General features: G+C 41.4%; 1 protein-coding gene across 1 annotated transcript in view; it reads left to right on the top strand.

The window, feature by feature from the left end:
• Positions 1-55: 55 nt before the first annotated feature.
• EIF2B3 (eukaryotic translation initiation factor 2B subunit gamma) overlaps positions 56-16,997 on the top strand; it is a 98,767-nt gene continuing 81,825 nt past the window's right edge. Inside the window, exons 1-2 of the mRNA XM_066192712.1 lie at positions 56-322; positions 3,791-3,930. Of these exons, the coding sequence (XP_066048809.1) occupies positions 175-322; positions 3,791-3,930 (288 nt within the window). The 5' untranslated portion in view covers positions 56-174. The remainder of the gene's footprint in view (positions 323-3,790; positions 3,931-16,997) is intronic.

Raw genomic sequence — 16,997 nt, 5'->3', positions numbered from 1 at the left:
GCGCTCGGCCGCGATCGACGCTCTCGGCTGTCCGCGCGCAGGCGCGGCGCGGCCGCGCCGCCATTGCTGCGCTGTCAGTGCCGGGAGTGGTCGCGGGGACCGGAGGAGTGAACCGGCCTTGCCTCCCCTGTCCCGGTGAGGCCCTGCCCTGTCTCTGTGTCACTCCGCCACACGATGGAGTTCCAGGCCGTGGTGATGGCGGCCGGAGGCGGCTCCCGCATGACGGACCTGACCTCCAGCATCCCGAAGCCGCTGCTCCCGGTGGGAAACCGGCCGCTCCTCTGGTACCCGCTGAACCTCCTGGAGCGCGCCGGCTTCGAAGGTGAGGCACGGCGGAGTCTGGGCGTGCTGATCCTGGTGACTGCGGACTGCCCCTGGTCACTGCGGGCTGTCCCCGGTCACCGCCGCCTCTCCCGTCCGTTCTCCGCCGTTCTAATGCCGTGGCGCAGGTGCCCTGTCGGACGGGGCAGGTGCTGTAGCACGGCTCTGCTCTGCGCTGGAGCTGTGCTGTTGGCCCGTGTCACGTCCCTTCCTGCCCTCTTGGCTGCGCTCTCTGTGGCTGCACTCTTTACTCCTCTTCTCACCAGGGGCCGCGGATGTCTGAAAGGAGGTTGTAGAGAGGTGTGTGTCGGTCTTTTTTCCCAGATAGCGAGTGACAGGACGAGAGGAAATGGTTTTAAGTTGCACCAAGGGAGGTTTAGATTGGATGTTATGAAAATTTCTTTTTACTGAAGGGGTTTTAAAGCGTTGGAATAGATTGCCCAGAGAAGTGGTGGTGGAGTCACCATCCCTGAAAGTGTTCAAAAACCATGAGTATGTGACACTTGAGGACGAGGTTTAGTGGTGAACGTGGTGGTGGTGCTGGTAGGTTGGACTTGATGATCTTAAAGGTCTTTTCCAAGATTAGCCATTCTCTGATTCGACGCTTTTCCCAACTTTGATGTCTTTTCCTGGGTTGCTAACCATGAGTCTCTCATGTTTCTTTCTCAGAGTCATTAATGGCAGCAGAGTGAGAAGTGTCAGCTCCCTGGGGATGGCTGGTGGTTTGTTGTTTCAGCCTGGCCCCAAGTTCAGGGTTACTGGCTCTGCCTGAGGCGTTCAGCCCGTGTGGCAGCACAGAGCCAGGTGCAGGGCAGGGGGAATGGCAGACTCATGTTACTTTGCTTCACAGTGGGACTGAGCTGGTGTTTAGTACCTGGTGAGCTTCTTCAGTACCTTCTGAATTTAGGCTTTTGTTCACCTTTTTGAGTGCTGGACCAGATCTTTCTGTGGCATCCTCCCAGCTTCTTATAAAGGTCCTTCCTGACATCTTTCAAGTGTCTGGGTTTTTTTATGTTTGTGTTTGTCTTTTGCGTTTCTGCTTCTCTGTTTTGTCTCTGTGATTATTCTGTACTTTGTTCTGAGTTTGTGGCTTTTTTCCTGACTGCTTCTTTCTTCTGTGGAGATGTAATGATTAGCTTATGATTATCTGTGTTAACCTCTTACAGTTTCAGTGTGAGGGAACAAAACTAAGAGCAGACTTTGCTTTTGTTCTGTTTCATTAGAAAATCCTAAAGAACTTTTGTTCTTTGGATTTGTTTTTTTGTTTGTTGAAATCTGCATTCTGAATGTCTGCCTTCTTTGCCTGTTCTCTTGTCCTTTTTTTTTTTCCCCAATATTTTTATCTTGCAATGGAAATTTAGATAGCTAAAATCCTCTGTGTAATCAGTATTGTTCTTTGTGTGGCTCTTTATTCAGAAATAACCATTTCCATTTGATGCTCTTGACCACTGGTAGCTGCCCCTCTACTCAGCCCTAGTGAGGCTGCATCTGGAGTGCTGTGTCTAGTTCTGGGCTCCTCAGGACAGAAAATGTGGAGCTCCAGGACTGAGGCCAGTGGAGGGCAACAATGATGATGAAGTGATTGGAGCATCTCCCTTATGAGGAAGTGCTGAGGGAGCTGGGCCTGTTCAACCTCGAGAAGAGACAACTGAGAGGGAGCTCATCGGTGTCTGTCAGTCTCTGAAGGGAAGTGTCAGGAGGATGGACTTGGGCTCTGATCAGTGGTGCCAAGCAATGGTACAAGAGGAAACAGGTAGAAACTGATTTCCCAGGAAGTTTCACCTGAAAATGATAAAACACTTCTTTAATGTGCAGGTGACCGAGCATTGGGACAGGCTGTCCAGAGAGGGTGTGGGACCCCCCTCATTGGGGATATCCCAGAACCATCTGGACACAACCCTGTGCAATGTGATTTGAGATGACCCTGCTTGAGCAGGGAGGTTGGATCAGATGACCCCCTGTGGTCCCTTCCAGCTTGGGCTATGCTGTGACTCTGTGATACTGCTGCAGTCAGATCTTTCTCCTTTCTCACAAGTAGCTCTTCAACTCACCTGTCTCCAGTGAAAATGTGGACATGTAGGGTTGTATTCAGTAAATGCATTCAGCTTCAGTAAGCAAACTGCCACCTTCCTCCTTCCTTGTCTCATGCCTGTGACCAGGCTGTACATTCCTGCATTAAATGATCCAGTGGCATAAATTCACTCCCTGGATGATTTTTATTAAGTAGTACCTAAGACTTTAGTTCCTCATACTTGTTTCTGTAAGTAAGTAGGTGTTCCATGGGCTGACTCACTGTGTCTCTTTTGCCCTAGTTGCAAGTGCTTCATCTCTCCTAATGTTTAGGAGGCCTTTGCACAACTCACCAGGTTTATGCTCAACTGCATGAGCTTACAACTTGAACCTGACACCAATTCCATCTTCATCAGTTGATTCTTTGCCTAACTCAAGGTGTGCTTTCAGTCCCTTTCCCTAGGTTCTTCAGCCTCTTTTAAATCCACGTTGGCATCCAGTATGGGAGTGGAAGAGCAGCCACGTCTCTGGCACCAAGATGCCACACAATTCCCATGTTTACAGTTTCTTCCTCTTTTATTTTAATAAGTTCAAGATGAGTTAAGCTTTGATTGATGCAGATTTATTCTTGATGTGTTTTCATCTTGCCTATACTATTATTATCATTATTATTTATTATTTCCCACACTTCTCTGTTAAAATTCCATGTGGAATACAATGTTATAGTGTTGGGGGGTATTTTGAGGGGATATTTTAACTGGAAAATTTGATTGTTGCTTTTCCTTCCTGTTCTTGAGGCTGGGGAAAAGGTTTCTTATCATTTTGTTTCCTCAGTCTTTTCTTTGCAGAGCTTCTGTTCTCACATTCTTAATTTTGGAAAATATGCTTTCATGCCAGTGTTGATTTCCTTCAAGTATGCATTTATCCTTTTTCTTTTGTAGATGGAATGAGTTTGTTGCTCATGTATTACTCCACTTTCTTGCCAAGCTGATGCTGAGAAATAGTTTAACCATTGTATTGTAATAGTGTGGTTGGTGGTGTTGTCCACAGAGGATTGCACAGGACTGGGGCAGCAAAAGACAAAGCCCTAAAGTGTTGGTAACATGGACATAGGGTCTCATTGGTCTATTTGAGAACATATGGTTTGAGATTGCTGATTAGTGATAGAAGTGTCTGTTCTGCCTTGCTAACTCATGCCACACATGCGTGTGTCCCTTTCAGTAACAACCTCCACCCAGCAAAGCAGGGGAGATTGTTTTCATGTTCATTGGCAGTTTCTTTTCTTGAAAAGTTGCTGTTGCCAAAAGAGTTTGGCTGGGTGGAGAACTTAGTTGTGTTACTCAAGCCTTTTGACAGTTTCATCAGCCTTTCTAAATGAAAAAGTGGGTGTATCCTATTTGTGATAAATATTATTTAGATTTTTTTCTGCTTCATCTCATCTCACTCTCCCTTGTCCTAGAGGTCATTGTGATTACAAGGAAGGAAATCCAAAAGATGCTAAACCTGGACACAAAAATGAAGCTCGATTTTGTGTGCATCAGTGACAACATGGACATGGGTACAGCAGATTCACTGAGGCATATTCACCAGAAAATTAAGGTATTACTGTCTTTTCTTGAACTTGACTGGAAGTTGTTTGTTTATAATTTTGTTGTTGTTGTTGTGTTGTGAGGAGTGTCCTATGTAATGATACTGTGTATAGCTGAATTTCCTGATCTTCAGAAGAGCTGAATTTTGTGTCACCTCACGGGGGAACTCACACAGAGGCTCTGAATGACTGGAATTGAGAACTGGGAAGGCTGGAGCCTGTTCAGGCTGGGCTCTGGCTGCTCCTTGGTCAGTGTTAGCTTTCTCTCAAGGTAATTTAAAGGTTGTATTTGTTTCTACAATTTTTTGATACAGTGTGTGGTAGTTGTCGTCCACCTAGTGCTTGGGGAAGTAGCTCTGCACAAATGTTCTTTGCTGTCATAGGCAATGCAGTGATGCTCAAGAAAGATTTTGTTCACGTGCCTGCACTGTTGGGTCAGTGACTTGTGCTGGGCTTCAGTTTTCTGCTTCTTCTCTGCTTTTGCTCACTTGGTCTTACAGTAAGCTTTTCAATAAACAAGTGCCCAGATGTGATAAAGGACTGCTGTTTGAATAAAACCAAGTTTATAGAATTTTAATTTCCAGGTGGATAATTAAAACACTCCCATGTAAGGCAGAAATGCTCCTCGGAGCTTTCACAGTGGTCTGGGACGGAATTTTGGTTTTGTTGTTGTCGTAGACTTAATCACAGGATTTGTTCCCTGTCTGTTTTGGCCATCTTAGCCTAATTGCCTGTTTAAATAAATGTTGCAACTGAACATCAATGAGAGCTTAAGTCCTGAGGTTTGTTTTTGAAGCTGTTTTTGAAGCTAATGAAGTGCAGTGTTACAGGCTATAATCTCCCAAGAGAAAGACTTCAGTTGAGAGAAGGTGAAACTTCAAGGCAAATAGGGTTTTGTAGGGGGCACAGGGAGACAGATCCAGCAAAGGAATTGATGCAGAGTAGATTATTTAGAGGGTGAAGAGAATACATAACAAAGAAAATCAAAATGAACAAAATCAGTTTAACTGAACTGAATGTTTCTGTCATGTGGAGAATCACGTTTTGTCATAACTCACTTTGGCAGTATTTAATGAATACATGCATGCAATAAGGAAGTATCTGCAAATTGGGATCCTGACCTTGCAGTTTTATTGCCCGGTCAGTGATGAGTCCATATGTCTGGGTGTCCCTCTTTTTGGTAATCCAGGCAGATCTGCTTGGGGGCCCTGGGAGACAACAAGCAGTGTCTGTGAGTTAGAAAATAGTGTCTTCACAGGCGGCAGTGTTGATCTTCTGTTTAATTTCCAGAAAAAAGGCTTAGAGAAGATGTAAGGTAGTCCTGAAAACCACACAAGTTTTTATAAGTCAGATGCTGCATATGAATGGCAGCAGCTGCTTCTGCCCTTTTTATTCCATGCCTGCTTGTCTAGGCACAGAGGACAAAGTGGTCTCTTATTTGAAAGAAGCCTATACTAAGTTCTTGAGCAGATTGCTGCACTGTGTATTTTGGAGTCATTCCTCTAGTAAGTGCATACCACTGGTGCACCTCTTACAGGGTATGCCCTCTCCTGTGTGATATAGGTGAGAACTCCACAGTAGAGGTAGCTGAAAAGCTGCTGTATGTTGGCTGTGTTTGCAGTGCAGCAGGAGAGTGATCTCGTTGAAGAATGAGTTTCCCTGGTGAAAACAACTGCTTCTTGTGGCCATGGTTTGCTGGCAGGCTTTTTGCAGCCCATGCCAAAAGTCTGATGAGAAGTTTAAACTGGTTGCTGAAACTTAGTTGTCACAAATTGAGTTAATTGCCCACAGACAGAAGAGCAAGTATGCTCAGTGAAAGCAAGGTAACATGGCCCAGCATAGACAACTTGCTTGTGTGCAGTGCAAGTGACAGGGAGTAAAGCCAAGATTATAAATGCACAGTAAGAAATATGTCTAAGGGTAGCAGAACTGCTGATCACAAATTCTAAGATGTGCATAAAGCACTCTAAAGCATAACATTTCATGACTTGCTGCCTTGTCTAGCTTTGACTGAAGGAGTCTCTCTGCTGCTTGCTGTGCCTCCAGTTTTGGGTCTTTTTGTTGTGTTACGCCTTGGGTAATGAAGCTTGATACTTTAAAGATTAGATGTCAAGATTAGACTTTCAGAATTGCATTCAGTAGTAGCATGAGAGCACCTACATGCAAAACCTGTAAGGGCTAAGGAAACATAGTTTCCATTGTTTTCTCTTTTTATGCTGCTGGTGTTTTTGGCTGCAGGTAAGACTGATTTTCATTCACAGTAACAAGCATCTGACTCTGCCGGTCTTATTTTTGCAGGTTGTTCAGAAGTTCATGAAAGCAAAGGAAACCTATTAAAGGTTTTGTTTGCTGTTTGCCCACTGTGCACCCACAATAATGTTTTTAACAACTTTGCTTCAGAAGTTGATCTACTAGATGCAGGTTCTTTGCTGTATTGGAAGTCTTCCTGTTATTTTTGGCTGTCTCAGTCTACACTTGATTGACAAGGTAGCAGCTTCATTAGGGTTTTTATGTTCATTACAAGTCTGAATGTATCCTTTTCTTGGATCCTTCATACAGTAAAAATATTATGCTAAACTTGATTCCTAAAGGCACCTGCTTGAAAAGTAGGTCCTGTAAGGACCTTACAGGACCAGAAAACTTGGTCCTATAAGTTTCACTTTTTGGATTCCTAGGCTTGGGTGTCAGTCTGGCCTCTTTACCAGTCGTTCTTTAACTGACTTGTGTAGTGTCTTGTTTTGCTTGGGTTTATTAAACATTCAGTTCTGTTGTCTGAATAGCAAACACCATTAATCAGTTTGTTCTCACAACTTTACAACTGAAAACTGAGGCATAATGAGGTGATTTACCTGGGATCATTAAAGAGATTTGTACCAGTATTGGAAAGTGGACTTCTATCTCAAATATCTTACCGTTTCATGCATAAGATAACCTTATGATATTACATATTCTGTGTAATACTACATACTCTATTTCCCCACCTTCAGAAAGCCAGCAGGACAAGACATTGAATACAAGTTGAAGCTGTTTTAAGTGAAAGTTCAGTTTCTGAATCTCCAGTGTTGTGGTTTATTCAGTGTATGCTAGACTATGATTTTAAAAAGGTCCTTGATCTGGAATGTGTCAGTCTGTATACAAGTAACTGAAAAATAATTTTGCAGCAAATGAAGTAGAAACTAAGGGATCTTTTTGCCTGTGTTTATATGACCAAATAAAAAAAATTACACCAATGTTTTACACTAAGTGCAGCACTTAAAATTATGTTGTCAAAAAGCAAAAATGTGGGTATAGGACCTATTTATTTCTTAAGTGGGTTTTTTTTTTTTTTTATACAGGGATATGGAAACAGTTTGTAAAAGCACATTGTGACAACTGTTGATCAGAGCCCTTAATTGCCATGCTATGGACCATCTCAGCATTTCCCTGGAATGCAGTTTGTTTCAGGATCCTGCTATAGTCTGTGTGTCTTGTGACAGCTTTCATGGGTATCGTTTTACTATCCAGTCTTAAGGTTTTGATTGCATTTTAATGTCAGTCAGTTTTATTCTTTTGGCCTTTTAAGTTCTTAGTTTTCTGCTCATCCTTTGAAGGACTGCTAATGAATGGCTTTTCAAAATATGAAAATGAAAGTAGACCTCCAAAGATTTAATTATTTTCTTGTTTATAGTAGGATTAGAAGTGGTAGAGCAGTGGCTGTATCGACACACAGTTGATGGTATAACAATGCTGTTGTTGAACTTTACCATCATAGGAGGATTCAGTGGTCTCTGTTAGCTCACGTTCTGGCCTCGGCAGAGCCATAAGCCAGTCTTCATGCCTTTAGGTTTGGATTGATCTTCCTGGTCTTGAAGAGTGAAGAAGGCTCCTGTGCTTCAGATGGGGCTTTGGCAAGGGCATAGTATATAGAGAAATTTAATCTATTTTGGAAAATGGCAATCTGCTTCTGTAGATGAATAATATCATTGCAGGAACACTGGGTTCATTTATTTGTTTGTTTGTTTGTTTATTATGCCTTCTGACTTCAGTTTTCTTTCAATTGTTCACGTGCACTTATACTAGAGTAATTCTGAGGTGTTTTACTTAATAAAAACTTGAGTACCTTTTGAGTTATTGCTTTCCCTGCAGCATGAAAGTGAGGTGAGTCCAGCAAGACTTAGAGGACACAAAAAGAGGCACTACCTTTTGTCTGTTTTACTTCATGACTATCAATGTTTGAAAAACTGTGTCAAGTAGTGGTGGTTTAGCCTCCTGCTTTGATGGAGTCAATCTGCTTTTGTCTTAATCTCTTGTTTGCACTAAAGAATATTCTTGGCCTATCAGGAAGTGTTTGAAAAAAAATTAGCAGAGGTATAAAAAATTCTTTTTGTACCAAAAAATAAATCAAACTTTCCGTTATGAAATCTCATTTTCCACATCCAGATTTTTTTTTCTGTCACTTACTGATTCTACTCTCTTTAAATATTTTTCATCAATCAGTTAGGGTGTTACTGGTTGCTGTTTCACCCATTACAGGCATGGGAGACACGTTGCTTTTGCACGCTTTTTTAGCTGTCTGGAGAATCTGTGTGGGGGAAGAAGTAATTTGCTTTCTTAAGAATCAGGTCCTCTAAAAACTAAACCTTCATTAGGAACGAAATAAGAAATAATTTGAATGTAAAGAATGCTTAATCTAGCCCTGGGCATGAACAACTAAATACCTCATCCATTGATGATAATGATGATAATGAGTACAAATCTTTCTCTGGATTTGTACTCAAATTTCCTCATATGTACTGCTTCAAGATTAAGGGGGTTTTAAATATGATCAGTGTTTGGCATTTTTAGTAAAACAGTAAGTAAAACCTGGTCTTGCAGGTGGGCACAGCAGGTGTTAAGGTGTAATTTAATAACTTCCATGACCTTGCTTTTATTTATTTTTATTTAGCATCCTAAACTTATTACTTTCTTGGAGCAGTGTGGAAGGGCTTCTATGTAAGAGGTACGGCTTTTCTTTAAAATCATATATGATTGCTTTCTCCTCAATAACTATTATTAGTCCTTATTTCTGGTTTTCATTGGTAAGCAGCACTGGCTGGAGCATTCAGATGAATTGAATCTGAGTAATTGGGAAATCAGTAAAAGTCTTGGCTGTTTCAGTGGTGATATGTGATACAGGCTGTGGTAGCAGATTATGCAGTTTTGTTTTGTGGGCAGCTTGTTTTTCAGTGGTATTTTTTTTTTTCGTTATTATGGGGAGTAGCCCTTTTAAAAGCAAACTTATTTTGATGTTCCTTGTTAACTTATGTAATGAAATCCTCTGGCTCACTTAGGGAAGCCTTTCCTCTGTAGCTGGTATCAGTGGACATGCTTTTTTCAAGTCATATCGTGAAGTCTTCTGGTACATCCAGTGTGGGTTTTGGCAGTCCAGATGTAGGTCTTCATTTATTTGACTTCTGCTGCCTTTTTTTGCAGTTCAGTAGCTCTCCTTTGGCTGATTCACAGGACCAGTATGCAAAATGTGTGCCATGACCTGCCGTGTTATAGCACATAGAGTTTGGCTGGTAACACAGAACTTGTGATTTTGGGGAATAGTTACAAGAAATTTGTAGTAGGAGCTAGAAGCCCAAGAGTAAACTGCAGTTGTCTCAGAATGTACTAGTTGAAATAGTGTGAAAATAAGCAGCCACTCTGATGGAGGAAGGAAAGGGTAACGCAAAACTAGAATGTATCAGGTGAAGTGTTTTTTATGGCAGAGATGAGAAATTAATTCTGTTGCTTAAGGCAATGAGAAGGGGTTGTTTGCCAGGAATACTGATCAGGTATGGAACTCAAATGTATCAAATGTGGGACAAACACTAGCAAAGGAGATAAGATATTCAGAGTGGAGTATAAATGGGTTTAAATTTGCTGTGAGAAAACATAGGCTGAAAATTACAGAAATGTTTTAATCAGAGCAGAATAGGATTGTGAGATAGTTTTCCAGGAGTAAACAAGATAAGAATCCCCTGTTTTCCTCTGAGAATGAGAATCTGTTTTCTCATCGTATTTTTGTTTGCTTTTAAATAAACTAAGTAAATCAATAGCTGGAATGACAGGAGGTAAAACTCTTGACTCAGGAAACCCCTTTGAGAACTGTGTTTCTGTGACCTTCTGCTTGTACCATTCATCAGGCTGCTAAAGCCCTTTTTGCGGATTGTAGATTACTGTTGATGAAAAAAAAAAAACAAATGGCAATGGATGACACTATAGTTTACAAATGAGTTCCTCTGCAATTTAGACATCTCTAATATTTGACCGTTTTGTTTCCTGTGCCAAATTTTACCAGACCCACACAGCTGCTGTCTGGCACCACCTCCCAGGCTGGGGCTCTCCAGGCAGCAGGTTGAAAAACCTGGTTGACTCATGAGTCTATGTTTTGGGTGAATTGGGCGTGCCTGGATCAAACATTTGTCTTCACTGAGTCTGTATTATTTTCGTCTTCTATTAAGCATTTCTCTCCCTTGTGTCACTCAACTATACTCCAGACAGTGATTAAAATGTGGCATTCCAACAGAGTAACAGCAATGGAACAATTTTGTATTTTCCTCCCTCGATGAGCCCTTAGCTGTGTTAATGGAAGCCCTGAATAATACGGTGTGAATTAATCAGATTGTCTTCTGCTGCTATTGCTGGTGAGTACTTGTGAGAGAAATGTTTCTTCTCAGGTGGTCCACCTGGTTTTCTCAGTTTCAAAAAGTAAGATTACAAAGTAATACAGCTTTTTAAAAGCAAAGCAAAACAAACCCTAAAATGCTACTAAAAAGAAGAAGAAAAGCCAACTTTCTTTGAACAAATAAACAAAGATTGAAACTCCAGATTCTCTTGGTATGTGCATCTTTGGGATCCGTGTTGTGGAAAGTGTGATGTCACGGTGGTGGTCTGTGTGCTGCTGAGGGTCACTGATCCGTAGAGTCTTGGCCAGCATGGCGAGGCGCTCCGCTTCCTCTGCTGAAAAATTTCCTTTCCAAACACATGATGTAAGTAAGCTTGCTGGCACGGCTGGAAGATGGAATCTGAATCCTTTTGGTACGACTGAGCTGAGTTTGGTGAGCATGGAAAGAAAAACTTAGGTCCCCATAATATACAGTTATGCATTTTTTTGTACTGTCAGTGGAAATAAAAAACCTGAATTAAATGCATTTGTAAGAGACAAGGTCTTTCTGTATATAATAGTAAGACTGAACTAAATATTCTGTTAATCTGTTTTGAAGTAGTAAAAAGAATTTCATCATTTTCTTCTAGTGCAGCTGACAGCAAACATTGTTTACTTAAGTGTTTAAAATGCAAATAAAAATGCTGTCTTGGTGGTTTTTCTGATTCTGCCTTTCACAGTGTTGTTAGGGAAAGCAGATGTATCAGATGGCAGCTCATAGGGTATGTAGCATCTTTTTTCTCTCTCTGCCTCTTACTGAAAGCTGCCACTACTGAAGGCGCTAGCCAACATTTATTACAGCTTGCATGCCCAAGTCCCATTCCCAAAGCATAGCTGATTGTCTTTGTAGAAAGCAGCTACATGGGCAGGTGCTCAGACTGTGTGGCTGTGGGGAACAATACACCACTGCCTGACTCTGTGCTTGAAGAATGTGTTCAGGACTTTCAGCTGATGATTATTTTTTCTGGCAGGGTAAGAGACAATTCTGCAATTGTTGGGTTTTTTTGTTTGTTTGTTTGTTGGTTTGCTTTTTTTTAGTGTTACTCGGCTTTAGAAGACTCTAGCTAATTAAATTATTTTGCTGCCTAGGTTTACTATGGATAATGGCTAGAACACCAGAAGTTTGAATAAGGCAATTAGCTGTGAAGGTTGGATCAAGAATGATTATTAGGGCATTTGCTATTCTGCCCATTGTCAGCTGAAGAGGATGCCTTCCATTATCCAGGCTGGCAAAACCTTAGGTGTTTTGCAAGAACAGTCATTGACAGACCTGAGATGCCTGTCAGTTTTAATTGTTGCATCTCCCACTGCATGTCCTTATCCTTTTCATGCTCCTGGGAACTCCAGGCCTGTGCTCATTATGTTAACCAATACCTCTTGTTCCCATGTAGAAGTTAATGGTCAGTGCTTTTCCTGTATTACAGTGTGTGTTTTCATTTAGGCCCTCTGTGGTTTCTGATGAATTACACAAATTCAGCCTATTCTACTTGCAGACACAGTAAGCTCTTTGCACATGCGTGTAGCTGAAGTAATTTATTTAAAAGCATCCTGGTAAAAAGTATTTTCCTGCTTTTGTCAGCCACTACTAGTTTTCATTTTTGGGGAGTAAATAGTAGTGTTCATTTTGGTAAATCCTCTTTCATTTTCCCTATTTAAAATATATACAGCTGCCCTATGTAAATAACTTAGTGTGCTTTAACCATGACACTGCGACAGCTGTAATGCTCACAATTGCCATGAAAAGTCCAGACATTCTATGAGGGAAGAGTTGTTAAGATCCAAACATGGGGAAAATACACAAGTAGAAATCCCACAGGCTAGAAATAAAGTAGAAAAGGCTGCAGACGGCAAGGAAGGAATGTTCTCCCAGGAAAATGTCCAAAAAAGGTATCATTGTAGGTGATATTCTTCCCCTGAAAGAGAAAATGGAATTGTTCAGATCAGACACAACTGATCTAACTGTGTGTTGGAGCCTAAGTACCTAATTCCAGTTTTTGGAGAATGTGGGAGGAGGGAGATGCCAAACATCAGCCCATGGACTCAGTGTGCTGGAGAGGGTTTTCCCCTGCGTCTGTTCTTGCAGCTTGGTACAGTTGTGTAACACTCATAATAGGAATGTGGTGCTGTGAACAGCACAGGCTATCCCAGAGGCTGTCACTCTTCTCAGCACTGGTTTTCTGTCACTGTTTAATTTGGTGAAAGCCATGCTGAAGATCAGTGGACTTTAGGATGCCTGGAATTTAATTTTGCATAATTGTCATGCTGTTTTAACTGGGAAACCCAAACAGGTTATCTCATTTTCCCTTGGTTCTGTGCTGAAGATGGAAAAGCAAATGTGTGTGTGGATTTTATTGAAGCAAATTTAGATATTCTTCTGTAGTATCATTTCAGTCAGCTTCTTTGGGAAGATGGTGAAAATTCTGGATGTAGACTAATAGTGCTGGAAAAAGCATTGGAAACCTTGAAGTTTTCATAACATTTTTCTTACAACAGCAGTTGCTGCAAAACCAAACACCATTGGAAAATTGCAAAGGTGCTAGAGGAGAAAATGATACTGTGTGGAAGATAGTTTAGGAATCTACAGTTTATAATAGTGTTTTATTTACCATGGCATGAAAAGTGTTTAGAGGAGAAGAGCCACAACATTTGAACAAGGCTGATGGGGTTTCAGGCAGGTGGTTGCCACTCCTGTGTAGGCTGGTGCACTGTAGCAGTTCCCCTGAGCTGTCTCACACAGCCTCTGCTTTGCAGAGTACATCAGAATTCGGGTTTTCTTTTGTAGCAGCTTTGAAGCTGGGTGTTCATTGTGTAATGACTTGTTTTGACCTTGGAAAGAGTTTTTTTAATTTAAGATCGTGCTGATACTAACTGCAGGATGGCAGAATGATTCCTGAGGACACATGCTTGTATGTTTTGTTTTTTATTTACTGTCTTGTTTGAGACTGCAAGAAACCATTATGATCCTCTAGTCCGTATGGGAGTTTGCACCCACTAGTTGGGGCTGTTAGCCCCGGAATTTAGGGATGACTTAGCGAAAGTGTTTCTAAAATATAGCAAGACTTTCTTCCATCTACTAGAATGTATGAATTGTCTATTACATACTTTGTTATTTTATTCCAGGTTGTACTTATTCTCCCTCTTAAACCACTTTGCATTTTATTCCTACACTGATCACTGGTTCCTCGCCCCTGAATCCGGTCATTCCTGCTTTTTGTTGTGCTGCTGTGAGATCTGCAAGTTGAGCTGATTGCTGGCTGTGGGCAGAGGCCTTCTTTCCCTTCAATAAGTTGAGCCGGTTGAGCTCCATTAGGACTACTTTTTATTATTATTGTGTGTATGACTGCAGCACCTGACTGCCTAAGGCTCTGCTTACATTAAGTGTTAAGCCTGGACTTGAGCTCTGGGCTTTGGCAGAAATTCCTGCTGTGCTGCTGCTGCTGAGGTTGGAGCCCAACTGCTGTGTTCTCCTTTCTGTTCATGTGAGGCAGAGTCCAAGATCAGCTGCACAGCAGGTCTGGTAGTGCTGCTGTCCAGGTAGTCCTGGAAACCTGCCTTCCAGGAATAGGAATGACGAGGAGAGTGTCATTTGTTTCTGGAGTTCTGCCTGTGGAGAAGGGATCTGACTGCACTGCGTAGAGCCAGGAGAGAATTCACGTTGCCAGGCTTACCCTCCATGAACCGGCAAATTCAGGGTCTGGGTTCTGGGGTGCTCCCCTGAGCCTTAGTAGGCACAGTACATGCTTCTGGATGCCTTTAGATGGGAAAAACAGTGGCATACTCAGGATTGGGACATAAACCCAGGAGATGACCCTGATCTCAGACAAATGAGAGAGCCTACCAAGATAGGATCAACTGTGTCAGTCCAGTGCCCCAGCTTAGTGATAGCATGACAGTTGTCAGTGTTCTGAAGTGTAAGGGTAGCTGATTGCTTTTACTAACAAAAAAGCCCCCAAAAAACAAAAACAACCAAAACCAAAACAAAACAAAAAACCAAAACAAAAAAAAGAAGACTACAGCAGAGGGTTAAGCCCCACCCTTTAGAAGATGCAAATAGATACTAGGGCTGTCATCCTGTATTGAAGTGAGGTGGATTTGCTAAGTGCATGACAAATGGATGGGATAGGCTATTAAAAGGACAGCAAACAGCTTGTGCTTCATGTGATAGAAAACAGAACCAGTGAAGAAGGGTGATGTGGGCAGAGGAATAAGCTGGGAAAATTACTTTTGGAGTACTGTTTAAGTAGAGCAAGAGTGATTTAGTTGAAACCAGAGGAAAAGGTGGATTGCAAAGCCTGTGTTCCAGACCAGAAGTTTGACAGTTCAATAAGTGTCATAGTATCAATGTCCTGCTTTGAAAACATCCTTAATAAGTTTATGAACTTCTGTTCATCTCTAAACTTCTGGGTTTGGTTGCTGAGAACTGTAAATTACTCTTTTCCACTCCACATGTCAATTTGAGCATAGGTAACAAGACTTCCTTCTGGGAGGAGACAGGATGCCTTCTAGGCTTGAATATCTTTCCTGTTCCTAGCTTATATGTATGTAAATTAAAAAATATTGATTTTGGATGGTAGCTTGTGAGATGCAAAGATAACCTAAAATGGTGTTTTCATCGTATGGTCCCATCTGATACAAAACATCGGATGAACCATATGATGAGACTGGGGTTAAGTCTCCTCCCCAGCTTCTGGCATCTTTCTTGCACCTTTCTTTGAGAAGATAAACAGTGATGCTGACAGGTTACGTATGTGAAGGCATTCACATTGCCTTAAGATATCCTCACCTGATGAATTCAGGGCCATCCAAGAAATTAGAAGAGACTCCCTTGGCTCCCACATTAGACTTTTCTGTTTTCTTTTTTTTTTAGAAGGAAAAAAGAACCCTCTAAGAAGCTCTTTTCACATTGCACACATCTTAAATAATGGTTCTTCCATTCTTTAATGAGGAGAGGTTGCTTCTGGATTTCAGATTGAGGGACATTCTGTGCCTTTATGTCCTCTATCCTCAGAATAGTTACGAAGGTGCTGGTCTACAGTAAACTTCCTGCTGCAAGATGAGAGCAGAATAGGTAAATACTTCATGTCTGCTAGCAAAGTACTAAATCATTACTTCCCTCTAAATCCTGCCATCAAGAACATTACAAAAGGAGAGTGGGAATTCCCAGCCAAAGGCGGTCATTTCAGTTGGTAGCTAACAAGATCTTACAGACATCAAAAAACAAATGAGGTTCCCTGCTCCAGTTGCAGCAACAGCCATAGAGCTTCAAAGAGGTTACAGGTGTGGAAATTGGAGGTCTCTTAAGAGAGACTGAGATAAAAAGGAATTCTCTAAAGTCTTGGGTGTAAGTTTCTGATCTGAAGAGTGGTGAGTAATGCAATTGCTGGGAGGTATCTTTGACTTTGCCTGGAGAATGCTAACAAGCAATCAAAATGCTTGCCCACAGCCAAACTGTTTTTTCCCTTTCCACTCTTCAGAATAATAAAAAGCATTACACACAAACCCCACTGTTAATGCAACATGTGGGTGAAGTTCCAGGCTATTGTGTATAAAACTCAGTCCTAATTCCAGCAGTAATTATAACTTATTCCCCTCTCTCTCCCCTGTTGTTTGGTGACACCACAGGAAGTGATGCAAAGTTCTCTGTTTGTGCATGTATGAACTTAGGTTGAGTATATCTAATCTCTTGATTTTCTTTCTTTTCCTGTCAAAGTCTCAGCTGTAATACTTTGCAATTGGAAACTTTTTAAATTTAGCTTCAATGTTTTGTCGGTTTTCAGTTCTGTTAGAAGCTGATTCTACTGCTTGTGGATGTTTTGCTTCTTTTCTGTTTATAATGCAATCTGACATTTGTTTTTCTCTTTCTCTTGAGGCTGATTTTGTTCATATTACAGTTTCCTTGCAACACATGTTTTCTCATTTTCTAGTCTGCTGTTTTTGAGGCCATCAGCAGTTTAGGCTGTGAGGTCCTGCCCTTGTCTATACTTGATAGAAAAAACATAGTGAATACCACTAAAAATCCATAATTTGCTGCCAGCTATCTGTGGTAACCTTGACATCTCCTGTTTGATCATAAGGGCTCCAGCAATAATTGCTGAATATAAAAGGGTTTTTAGCGTTGCCTTTGTATGCGGGGTGTGAGAAAGTCCAAGGCTTTTTATTTATGCTGGTATATTACACCATATAATTGCATCCATCTTTTGATCTGTGGTATGAATTAGTTCCATTGAAAACATGCTTTCTATTTTTAAATCGGCTGTCTTGATCCGAGTTCTTGAAACAATCTGCTTTTTGGTCTTGTTTTTGTGTATATTTTCCATATTGTGCTGGCTTTACTGTAATTGTTGACATATTGGTTTTCAGTGTTTTTTTTCCTTACTGTTTTCTCTATTTTGTATAAAACTCTTCATG

Source organism: Chamaea fasciata, unplaced genomic scaffold (genome assembly GCF_029207755.1).
Source record: "Chamaea fasciata isolate MVZ Bird 193981 ecotype frontalis unplaced genomic scaffold, bChaFas1.0.hap1 SCAF_10, whole genome shotgun sequence".
In the NCBI taxonomy this organism is placed as follows: Eukaryota; Metazoa; Chordata; class Aves; order Passeriformes; family Sylviidae; genus Chamaea; species Chamaea fasciata.
This window is presented reverse-complemented; position numbering and strand designations above follow the sequence as displayed.